Source organism: Primulina huaijiensis, chromosome 6 (assembly GCF_012295235.1).
Source record: "Primulina huaijiensis isolate GDHJ02 chromosome 6, ASM1229523v2, whole genome shotgun sequence".
NCBI classification, from domain to species: Eukaryota; Viridiplantae; Streptophyta; class Magnoliopsida; order Lamiales; family Gesneriaceae; genus Primulina; species Primulina huaijiensis.
In genome coordinates this window covers 1,559,659-1,572,235 of record NC_133311.1, presented here as the reverse complement: position 1 = coordinate 1,572,235, position 12,577 = coordinate 1,559,659, and the positions used below count along the sequence as shown (strand labels likewise).

At 32.7% G+C, this 12,577-nt stretch overlaps 1 protein-coding gene across 4 annotated transcripts; it reads right to left on the bottom strand.

Annotated features, from left to right (window-relative positions):
* Positions 1-5,047: 5,047 nt before the first annotated feature.
* LOC140978255 (uncharacterized) lies at positions 5,048-8,885 on the bottom strand. Of its 4 annotated transcripts, none has more exons than XM_073443136.1 (8): positions 8,726-8,885; positions 7,903-8,249; positions 7,703-7,774; positions 6,662-6,726; positions 6,434-6,590; positions 6,169-6,261; positions 5,576-5,665; positions 5,048-5,432 (listed from the first exon to the last, which is right to left on the bottom strand). In XM_073443136.1, the coding sequence occupies exons 2-8, from the start codon at positions 8,197-8,199 to the stop codon at positions 5,286-5,288; spliced, it is 921 nt and encodes a 306-aa protein (XP_073299237.1). In that variant the 5' UTR covers positions 8,200-8,249; positions 8,726-8,885; the 3' UTR covers positions 5,048-5,285. The 4 variants fall into 4 exon arrangements, with proteins under 4 accessions (XP_073299237.1, XP_073299240.1, XP_073299239.1 ...); XM_073443139.1 differs by having other exon boundaries at positions 7,903-8,226; positions 8,726-8,883; XM_073443138.1 differs by lacking the exon at positions 8,726-8,885 and adding an exon at positions 8,543-8,720.
* Between the last annotated feature and the right edge of the window lie 3,692 nt (positions 8,886-12,577).

The following is a 12,577-nucleotide window of genomic DNA, read 5'->3' as shown; positions in this document are numbered from 1 at the left end:
TATATTGCATGTCTAGAGCTAGGTGGCTTCATTTTCGCTCAACACGTCTCGCGCATATGCGCGACCCGCCTCGGCGCATATGCGCGAGACATTATGTCTCGGCTCGTGCCTTCCCGTCAGCTCGCGCATATGCGCACCCTTCATCCGCGCATGTGCGCGATATTCTCTGGAATTCACATTTGGCTACCGAACACCCCGCGCATATGCGCGCCAACTCTTGGCGCATATGCGCCACATTCTCTGGACTCGGTATATGGCAATGCACCTCTTCGCGCATATGCGCGCCCTCAAGCCGCGCATGTGCGCGCAAAGTTCTGTCCGCGCAAAAAGCTTCTCGCACAGCTCGCGCATATGCGCGCTATCTCGCCGCGCATATGCGCGAGACCTTCGGGTCTCACACCCCACTCAACTTATGTCATTCCAATTCCTTCCTCGAAGTGGTCCGTCTATCATCCGATCAATTTATAATTTAATCAATCTCAGATTAACAGGATAAAAATATCGGGCATTACACAAGCGGTATTCAACATTGACTTTTAATAACTCTATAAAAGTCTATAGGTATTCAAATTTTCAATAGACTTTTAATAACTTAATGGAATTCATTAACATACAAACATTAAAGTTTAAGGTACAACTATAAATTGTCAAAAATTGTATTTGGTTCAACCCAAAGATTTGGATAGATTTTTAAAACTTCTAACTCATACAAAAACTATTTATTTATCTCTCTGTCGCTTCATATCACCTATCTTCTTATCTTCTCTCCTCTCATCTCTCGCTATCATTCTCTCAAATTTTCGAAGTGTATCTCTATATATATTTTCATCTTTCTTTTTCAAAATTTTAATTTTTTGGCTGATTGTTCATTTAATAATTTTCTATTTTTAAAAAAATTTGAATTCTAGAATTGATTTTGAGATTTTTAATTTATGATTTATATAAATTAATGTAATATTCAATAATAATAAAAGATGATCCAAAAAATGTCACTTAATTCTTAATAATTGAATAGTCTCGCAACAACCATGATTTTTTAAATTTTTTTAGCATTTTCAATTAATATATAAGCTATGATATTTTTATACAAATTATATTCATACAATGCTAAATAATATTCTTTTCACATGTATATTTTCAATTCAAAAACAGGACTACAGATTAATCAATTGATGTATTTTAAAAAAATTACAAACATGCATACAAACTCACATATATACACATGTAAGGATTAAATGATTTAACTTTTAAATAAGTATATTTATTTATTAATATAAATATTGAAAAACTATTTCAAACTGAATATGTTATATATGTCAATTAATTATTGGTTCAAATAAGTTAATAAAAAATAATATGTTATAATTAAGTTCAAAATGTATAAAATTCTATAAAAAAAAATTCACAAAAGTCTATAAAAATCTAGCAAAAAAGTCTACATGAATCCACATAAATCTGTTTATAAATATGTGAGAATCCATAAAAGTCAATAAAAATTTATCAAATCCATAAAAGTCTATCATTTGAAAAAATCATTAAAAGTCGTCAAAACTCTGAATTGAATACACTCCACTAAAATATAAAAGATCAAACCCAGAGATCACTCAGCAATGAACACTAACTGAAAGCGGCCGGGAATGAGTACCTATCTCTTACGGGTTATTTTGATACACTTTTAAGATTTGGAAAAACACTTGCATTTATATTGAGTCTCTTCTTATTCCTTCAAAAGAAAAGGGAGTTTATATCATTTTTTTTATTGACATTGTGATTTATTGTGTTATTATCACAAGTTGTAGTTTCTGTATGATGATAGAAGATTGAAATTTTCCAAAAAATTAAAATCTTAGGCATAATGTTCAACATTAGCCTTAACTTTGATATCTCTGTTGTCATCTTCATAATTTTTTCATTCGTAGATTGATACCAACCATTCTCATTCTCCAGATGGTATAATATGCGTAACCCGACATACAACTACATTGCATGTGCTGTGTATGTGCTCATACACAGCTACCAAATCTGTGTGTATCAATACAGAAAAATGAGGTATATAGTAAATTCATATTTGCATGTAAAATGGGCTACATGTGAAACTGACTGAATATATTCTTCAGAGAACTTGGTTCTTGGCTTCTAAACTTCGAACTTTAATCATGGGCGTATATTTAACTCAAAGGTGAAGGAAAAGGAACTGTAGGGAGACAGTCGTATCCTCATCTCCAACTTTTTACTGACATTGGTAAAATTAATCCAAACATGATTTTTCGACAACTCTATCAGCAGAGATGATGTATTATCTCGACCCAACAGATATACTAATCGAAACATAATAGATTAAAAAAATCGAAACAATATAGTTTTTGGTACACATAACAACAAGTTTCAAAGAGAAGCAATTATTATTTTTTAATAAAAACGTTGTTTCGATGTGAATTATTCCATGTGGCTTTTGATTCACGCTCCTGCCAAATGAATAAAACTTCCCATCGAAGATGATATATCAAGATTCTTGGGCTAAAAGGTGTAGTCTAAAACCCCTTGGAACAATTCCATTTTCCCGAGTAATTTGAACCATTGACATCTTGTATATTTTGATTTCATATTTCATGTATCTAAACAAAAGGTTATTTGTTTCAAATACATGCATAAAATTGGAGATTGCAACCACCAAAAATCCAAGTTTGGCAACACGATGAAATGTCGAAATCAAAGTTTAGATGGTTGCTTCTTTTTTTTTAGTAGGAAAAATGTTCGTTATAATTAGGTTTTGAACATGAAATCTCATATCAAACTTTACTATAATATTATTAATGTTTCAAGAAAGTAAAGTACTCTTGACCAGATCAAAGTATTAATGGCAACTTCACTTTGAAATGTAATTAAATAATGTTCTAAACAATTATTTTAAAAGGCAAATGGGATGTCAGGCAAATCCATAGCTAGCTAGCCCTTTGGTTTGCTTTAGCTTGAGATCAACGCCTCGAAAGGCGAAGTGTTCAAAAAAGATCATTTAGCTTTAATCATGTCAAGTTTATTGTTTTAATATTTCATTTTAAAAAAATTTCTTTAATACAACACATGTCGATTAATTTTTTGGCTAATAATCACTATCATATATCAAAATTTTAGATTGTGTTAGCCTAAGACAATGACATGATACTTATCGTGTTTAGTGTATTGATGTCGACCACCAATCTTAATACATATTTAATTCCTTAATTTTCGAAAAGTTATATATTATTATTTTTTAATATGTGACAAAAAATATTTTTAAATCACATTCAATAAAATTAATAAGAAATAATTTTTTAAAAATTCGGTAATTTCGTCTAAATCCACATTCACAAACAATTTTTTGAGTTAACACGTGTTTGATACATTTGAATAATAATAATAATTGATTCATCAATATTTTTATCCAAATATGCTGCGATTTTATCTACAAACTCTTTTCATAATATACACAACAACCTATTATTCCGAAAGAAAAATGAAACATGTAATCATAAATAAATTAGGTATAAATCAGAAAAGTTATTTTATTTACATTTACTATGTGTATTCCAAAACAATGTCAATAAATTTTATAAGTTGTCTTCTAATAAGATGCATATTTTCTTTAGAATTGGTTTAATCATTTTCATTACGGGATATTTTATTCTATCATGTATCCATGAACTTTGTAATATAGAAGAAAATTATCACATTAGTAATACATAATAATTAAAATTTTGTACAAATAGAAGAATAATATTTTTTACTTCTCGATCATGAAAGACATATTTCAAACTTAATGCCTCGTTGTTCTCGTTGTTTCCATATGTAGATAGTTCATAATAACGAACAAATCTAAATTTAAACGAACATTACATCTTGGAAGGATTTAACTCATATATGGTGCTGAAAAGATGAATCATTTCAGAATTCAATTTTGGAGTAGATAAATTTAGTAAGATAAATAGAATAAAATTGGATTCTAATATAATATGCAATATTGCATTATTTATAATTTAAAATTCAAATATGACATTCCAATGGACAAAAATTATACATTGGATGCTTTTGACATAATTATATCATACATCAACTCTTTCAAATTATGGAAATCTCGAATTGCATGCATTGGGTGTCAAACATTTCTGATTATTAAGGGTAATATATATGTTTATTGAGAGTAATTTAATGTCCATTTCAAACTCTTTTGAATCTATCTCTTTTAATTTTCTTGTGCTCTTTTATTTGAATTTTTAGGAAGACAACTTAAGATATACAATATGCATATGGTTTTGGAAGAAAATTACAACGCATTAATTCTTTCAAATTAAGGTAATTTCGAAATAATATGCATTTGAGATAATAAAATTTATGATTATTAAATGGTAATTTAATGTCCATTGTAAAACCTTGTTGTATTGATAACTTTTAACACTCAACCAATTTTATTTTTAAAAAAATTAAATAAACTAATTAAATATTGTATTTCTTTTTTAGTAAGTAATTTGGGCAGTAAATTACTTAAAATAGCAAAATAAATTTTTGAATGATTTACCTCATGAGTGATAGTGAACATTGCAATCATTTGTATTCTGAATTTATTTATACAGTTTTTAATTAAATTGATCGATATAATCAATGCACAAATTTTAATATAGTTTACGTTTTAAATAGAGTTTAGTTTCAATTTGAGTAAAAAAATAAAAAACATATAATACATAAATTAAATTTGAATTAATATAAAAATTAATTAAATTCAAAATTGAATTAAACGAATTGATATAATCAATGCAAACAATAATTGAAGTGTTCATTTATTGCAGTACACATATGTCAATATTCATGATATATCTTTCTTTTTTTAGAAATGACATTTTGGCGGGAAATTACTATTTTTGACAAAAACTCTGCTTTTATATATATATAGATATAGATTTGCATTTGATGTAAACATATCATTCACCTAAAAATGATTTTATAAAAATGAAAGTATTATTTTGGGACAAGAAAATGAAAACAAACGAGTTAAGAGAAAAAAGAGAAGAAAAAAGATTTTTGTTAGACCCTTGAGCAGTTGAGCACGTGTACAAACTTTTATTTAACCAAATAATACACAACATAAATACAAACTATATATCTTGATTTTTATCTCCTTATACACCAGGAACAGAAACAAATCTTAGTAAGAATGTCGAGGAAAGAAGAAAAACTCATTGTGTATGGGAGCTTCATGTCTCTTCTGCATAATAGTGCGCCATAAGAAGACTCCCATAAATGTCAATTTTCACCTAAACATCTTCCTGGTGGCGAGCCGCCTGTGCAGGGGTGGCCTGTGAATTGATTGGTGGTGCAGCTGAGGCTACAAAAAGGCCGCCTCTGTTCTGTGAGGACTGAACCACAATAGCGAACCGGGTTGCTGCCAGTGCAGCAGCCTCCTGTTTCAAGAAACTAAAAATATAAAGGCATGTAACTTGAAATCTTTGACACTCATTAGCAATGGTTTTCAGATACAAAAGAGTTGAATAGCATATGCAGAAGAATTGAAGACGAGGTGTATAAAGCTTGAAACGAAATTTACCTGTGTTTGCCTCCGACGCTGCAAAATGCTGATGATCCAGAGTACAACATAGAATGGCAACAGAAAGCCAACAATTTGTGTCATGAAAAGCTGCATTTAAGAGAGTTGAGCACAAATCACAATCTCAAAACTATGATAGGTTAATATAAGACCGTGACGGATTTGATGGAACTGTTGATACGCACCTTTCGCGAGCTAGACATTTTGGGAAAAAAAGAATAACGTTATTTTAATCAAAGACAGGTTATTACGAGTTCAAAACCTGGGGTGTGCAATCCCCTTAATATTTCACCATGTTGGTCTGAGATGCTTATTTTTGGACCTTCGCCATCCAGTATCCGACCAATATACATGTGCCTATCTTGAATTTTAATTCCAGGCACATATCCCCTTGTATACGCAAGGGTGCATATTCAAACATAAAAATTAAAAATACCGTTGAATCACCTCCTATAATCAACTCGAGGTTTTGGACAAAATGGTTGCCAACAATTTTGAGGGGAATTGTGATCTGATATCAATTGCGCATAATACAATGATTTTTGAGCTATAACATCACAGTGTAATCATATAAATAGTTCCTACACACTCACGGTTATAGAAGTCAATGCATCGTCTTCTCCATTCCCATCACTACCATCATCCGTGATTGATATTCCATGCCTCAGTACCAGAAGAGACAATAGCTGCAAATCAGAATACCAATAGTTTTACTTCACATGGCCCTCAGATTTTAGATCAATATGGTTCAGGAAACTTCCATTTTTTTTTGTTTTTTATTTGATGAGTACTCAAAAAATAGTTGAATTCTTTGTTGAACATTCGAACTTTAAGACGCGAAACTTTTCAAAGACTTACGATTGTAGCAGCTGAACGGTAAAACGGAACACCACTACTATGTGTGCCATTATAATCATCATATTCAGTTTGGAACAACTGACGCTCAGCATCGGTAAGTGCCAAAATACGAGGATCATGCATTTCAAATGGTGTGCCAGAAATTTGCCACACTCCCCTAAAAAAATACCGAATTTAACTGAATTCACAGTTAAAAATAAAATTTTAACAAGTGAATATGAAACTTACCCAATATCAAGAGTTGTCTCCTCATGTGGAGGTCGTAGAGGGACAGTATAACCAGGTTGATAAGGCTGAACATAAAACAATATGTCAAGAATAACATCAACGAATACACAAAATATCAGTTCACTCAAATTTTGCTCAATTACACTTATTTCCAATAAAAATTTCAATTTCAACATCCGTTGGCTATCTAGCAACAGATTATCAGTTGATTTTAATTCTCCTGAAAAGTTAATAGGCAAGGATGTATACATCAAGAGCATATGCAGCTAAAACCTAAACCAGACACGTGTGTGATTCTTATACATCTACAGGAATCTACATTTTCTCTTCTGGTAACAGGAAAAATCTTTTTTCATCCCGACAATAAAAAATTGTTTCAGTCTTCCAAATCCGATGTTATTATAAAAACTCTTTCCGAACAATATGTTGCTGTAAATTTTATTCCTATCTGGAGGATCTGTAATCGAAAATTTATTAACAAGATACCACTACCAAATGACTTGTTTTTGCTGTAAAGTATAATGGTATCAGCCACTAGTCACAACTGGTAGATTCCACCTACAAAACCATGAGTAAATGATTATTGTTCAAATTTCATATTTTTATCATGGTGACACATAGCCTGTCACACGAAAATAGGCATAATTTTACTCCCCAACAATTACCATCCCGAGTGTGAGCTTGACTCCATTAATAATCATAGGATCGATCACTAACAAAAGCTATATTTCCTAGTAACGAAGCAACTAAAAGCTTTTAAAACCATACAACAGACCCAGCAACATATTCAATCACTAATATCAAATACATAATCACTTATTACAGTAGAGATATCGTTGCTGCCAAATAACTGTAGGACAAAGTACTCGACTACCTCAAGTGGATCCTTGTGAGGGAAGATATGATATTTAGAAAACAACATAATACGTCAAAAATTGAAGTTTGTACATGCATGCCACTAAATTCATATCATTAGGCTTCGCCAGCATTCGTAAAAGATCAAAGAAACAACTTACAAAGGCATACGAAGCCATAACTAACCTGATGACAGATCTCACAAATAATGTCACCCTTCTCATTGCACCAGTGCTGAACACATTTTCTGTGAGCATACTGCAAAATCATGGGTCTCAATTATTTATCAACTCGAACAATCAAAATGCACAATATTAAGCAACAAGTATATATGATAGTTAACCAACTTAAACTAAAAGAATGATGCATCTCCATAAAACATTTACTTTAAGGCTTCCACGACAAGCACAGGGGCTCTCCAAATTGTTCAGATGATCTTCTTCCTGGCAAATACGACACTCCCCTATCCCTATTAGTGGAGCACGTTCATCTGCTTCTTCATCATCCTCCACAAAAACCACCACCTCATTGTCTTCCGCCGCCACTGTAGATGATGAGGGCCCCATCATCTCCGGGTTTATCTCTATAGGCCTATAACCGACAGCCGGAGGAACCAGCAGATTAGACTCAACCACCCCAGGTTTTGGCAACTGATCCACATTCACTACCAGGTGCTCGCCCATCTATACGTTTTGTTACACCACTATTACCTTAAACAAGAACACAAGAATTCCTGAACACAAAACACCAGCCTAAATCCCCAATTCACAATCTTAAAATGAAAAAAAAAAAGAACAATTCCATTTTATTTAAAGTTTCGATCTTTGACCTGTACATTCGATGGTTTCTTCGAATCCACAATCTAACACATATACATTCCTTTAATTTCACAATGTTATGATCTTTTTGACCATTACATTCAAGATTCTTGGAACTAAAACAAAAATCCCTTCTAGTTAAATGCGTCAATTTATGATTTTCGACAACAAATCCTTCAAAAAGAAAACATCTTTTTCAATTATTCACACTTTACCACAATATTGTGGGTGCTCAAGGAAAGTAAATCCACTGATCACGCTGGATAAAGAAGCGAGATCAGAGTATTTAATTAAGCTGAAAGTCACAGAAAAACTCAATATTTAAACATGAAGAAATGAAACAAAAGAAAAAAAAAATTAAGAACAATATGTACAGAAATAAGAGAAGTACCTGAATGAAGAACAAAGAAATGGGAAAAAAATGGAAATGATCGCGAATTTGTTGCCCAGCCAACGGAAATTTTAAGGTGAAACAAATGTGTAATGAAGATTTTTTTTAAAAAAAAAATTGAAGCATTTGTGTCTCAATATCTCCATTCATATTGGATTATTATTATTATTGCACACAATTTTGAGGAAATAGTCCTTTAATTTCTTTAGTTTTTAGTCTAATGGATCGATTACTACATCAACATTAGAGTCTATCCCATACATAAAGATCAATTGAAGTTACAAATCCGGTCTCTTTTTATTTTATTTTATATCACACATGTTTGAACAAATAAATAAAAGGTACTTCATTAAATGCATGGAATACAACAAATTTGGTAAACTGTAATTTATTAATATTCGAAGGGAAATAGTATTTCCGATTTTAAATGATATATTTTATTGATTTAAATTATTTCTCAAATATAATTTTCCATTGTTGATTTGATTGAGTAAATATTTAATATGATTTTGTCTTTCTTAGATAATGAGATATTGTTTCAAATATATTCGAAGATTTGTTATTTGTGATAGAAGATTGATGAGATATGGTATTATAGTTTAAAAAGAATTTATTCCTATTAAAACTCTTACTTTCCGTATGAAATATGTTTCCTTGTGGAGATAAAAGTCTTCCACTATAAATAAGAGATCAAGGGACATCATAAAGGTGGTTCCTCTCGACTTCAATATCGATCGAACATACATACACGAAGTGGAGATTTTCAGAGCAAAATAATTCTCGAAGCAGTTGCTGTTGAAGAGTGTTGATCGCGTGTTGCCTTGAATGTTGGGAACATCTGCAGACAATATCCGTGAAGAAGTTGGCTGAAGATCGTTTTCATGGATTCCCTTTTGGCATCACGTTTTTTGCTTTCTTAATTAAGTTTTTATTCTGGTTATTTGTTTTAGAAAGCGTTTGTTCTCTCAACTTGTTGAGAAAATTGATTTTTGTTATAATCACTGGTGATAGGTTTTTGTGTAAACGATTTGGTTTTCTAGTGATTAATTTTTGCCATAAGGCACCGCACAAGTATTTATAATTGTGCATATTTAATCTTGTCCATTTATTTATTTTAAGCGAATTTGTGGTACACACTTTAATTTTCCGCTGCATGTTGTCCGAGATGTTGTAACATCTGGTACAACATTTAATTCTGATAAAACACAAATTCACGATTTTACATCCTAGTCTGATATTTTTATTACTTCTAATATCTGTCGAACAAAATAATTCTTACAAGTGGTATCAGAGCCTACTCTTCATATACTAAGTGCTGATTCTGGTTTTTTTGTTTTGTTTGACAGAAATATTTAAATGGCCACCTCCTTGACTGCATTGTTGAAAGAAAAATGTTGGGTGCAAGTGAATATTTTAGGTGTTGCCACACCTAGGCGCAACACGTGTTCAAAATCAGTTTTTTGAAAATCTACATCTTCTAGAAATTCGAGTGTCGATGATGAGTTGGAAGCTGATGATGAAGAAATCACTCTTGAGAGTGTACAAAAGCTTTATGAGGAGTTGTATGCCGATTGGACCAAAAGAAACAAGCTTAACTCAACTCTCATGAAGAGGAACACCGAACTAAAAGCTGTGGTTGCCAAACTTGAAGTAATCCTGAGCAAAAAAGACCCGGAACTCGGCAAGACCAAGGATGAGCTTCAAAGGGCAACTGAGACTTTGTCCAAATTCAATTCAAGCACATCCAAGCTTGATTCCATACTTTTGATGGGAAGAGATGACAAGAAAGGCTTAGGTTTCAAAGACAGTGTGTTCGAAATTAGTGAATCCTCGAATTCATCCGTCTTTGTGAAAGGAAAAGCTGATACATCTACACAGCCTCAACCCACGTCCTCAATCAAAAGTGCTCCTCCAAAAAAACAACTTGCTGCACCCGTTCCTAAGAAAAGAAAACGCAGGTATGTATGTCATTACTGTTTTAAGCCTGGACATATCAGGCCCTACTGTTTTAAACTCAGGGATGACTGCATGAATCGAAAGTCGAGTCGGATGTTGCCCCGAATGTTGTCCAACATTTCCCGTAACAACTCCAACCATCGACCTACAATAAGACAAATTTGGGTATCAAAGGTAAAAACTCACTGTAATGTTGTCTATACTTCATTGAAAACTGACAATGCAGGTCATTGGTACTTTGATAGTGGAAGCTCACGCCACATGACAGGATCACGAGAACATCTCATTGATTATATTGAACAAAAAGGCAATAGAGTAACCTATGGATGGGGAGCTAAAGGAAAAATTGTTGGAAAGGGTACATTAAATGTTGAAGGACTACCAAAGCTCCACAATGTGCTTCATGTTGAAGGATTAAATTCAAATTTGATAAGCATAAGCCAATTGTGTGATGATAATTTGCTTGTCAAGATTGATAAATATACTTGTGAAGTTTTTGATGAAACTAACATGTGCATTATGACATGTACAAGGTCTTCGGATAATTTCTATCAAATAGATGAAGAACTTTCATGCAAACATGCACAAATTACTGAACTCGACCTTTGGCATCAAAAACTCGGTCATGCAAATTTCAAAACCTTGAAGAACTTGAGTAAGTACGATGCAGTTAGAGGTATGCCTAATCTTTCATTTGGTATACCATATGTTTGTGGCGATTGTCAAAAGAGTAAGCAAACTCGCGTGTCAGACCCAGTGTTGCCATCATCTGGGACAACACGCTGTCTGGAGTTACTGCACATGGATCTTATGGGTCATATGGAAATCGAAAGCTTTGGAGATCTCAAAAAGAAAACATCAGAAGATGACGTGGATAACCTTCTGGAAATTCCTGTATCACTGGAAACTGCAGATGTTGCCCCAGATGTTGCAACATCTAGCACAACACGTGATACTGAAGTAACTGAATCTGAGAAAGAAACACATAGTGATGATAATGCAGTAGATGATGGACAAAATATTCCAAGGAAAATTCAGAAGAACCATCTATCATCTCAAATAATCGGAATTGTGCTTGGAGATGTCCAAACCCGTAAGAAAGAAAAAGTTGATTATCGAAAAATTTATGCATGAGCTCTACATACTCACAGGTTAGATTTTCATGTTTTATATCCAATTTTGAACCTAAAAATGTTGATGAAGCTTTAAAAGATGATTTTGGATTAATGCGATGCATGATGAGCTTGAGCAATTTGTTCGAAATGATGTGTGGAACTTGGTTCCACCTCCTGACCATGGTAACATAATTGGTACAAAATGGATTTTTAAGAATAAAACTCATGAGTCGGGAAACATCATTTGAAACAAAGCAAGGTTGGTTGCTCAAGGGTATACACAGGTTGATGGAGTTGACTTTGATGAGACCTTTGCTCCTGTTGCGCGGATTGAGTCAGTCAGACTATTGCTAGCTATTGCATGCTACATGAAAATCAAACTTTTACAAATGGATGTTAAAAGTGCATTTTTAAATGGAATTTTGAGTGAGGAAGTGTATGTTAGACAACCTAAGGGTTTTGAGGATCCACACCATTTGGATCATGTCTACAAATTGAAGAAGACACTTTATGGTTTGAAGCAAGCACCACGTGCGTGGTATGGAAGATTGACTGAATATCTACTTGAAATTGGCTTCAAACGAGGTGAGGTAGACAAAACTCTTTTTATTCAAAAGTCCAAAGGCGAGATTCTTATTTGTCAAGTCTATGTTGATGATATAATATTTGGTTCTTCATCTGAAAAGCATGCCAATGATTTCGTTGAGTGCATGTCATCTACTTTTGAAATGAGCATGGTTGGTGAGTTGAGTTTCTTTCTTAGTTTGCAAATTAAACAAAT

Coding starts and splice junctions, on each gene's coding strand:
- LOC140978255 (XM_073443136.1), bottom strand. CDS start 8,199: ATGGGCGAGCACCTGGTAGTGAATGTGGATCAGTTGCCAAAACCTGGG. Junction 6,591..6,661: donor GAGACAACTCTTGATATTGG/GTAAGTTTCATA, acceptor GTATTTTTTTAG/GGGAGTGTGGCAAATTTCTG. Junction 5,433..5,575: donor AGCGTCGGAGGCAAACACAG/GTAAATTTCGTT, acceptor TTCTTGAAACAG/GAGGCTGCTGCACTGGCAGC.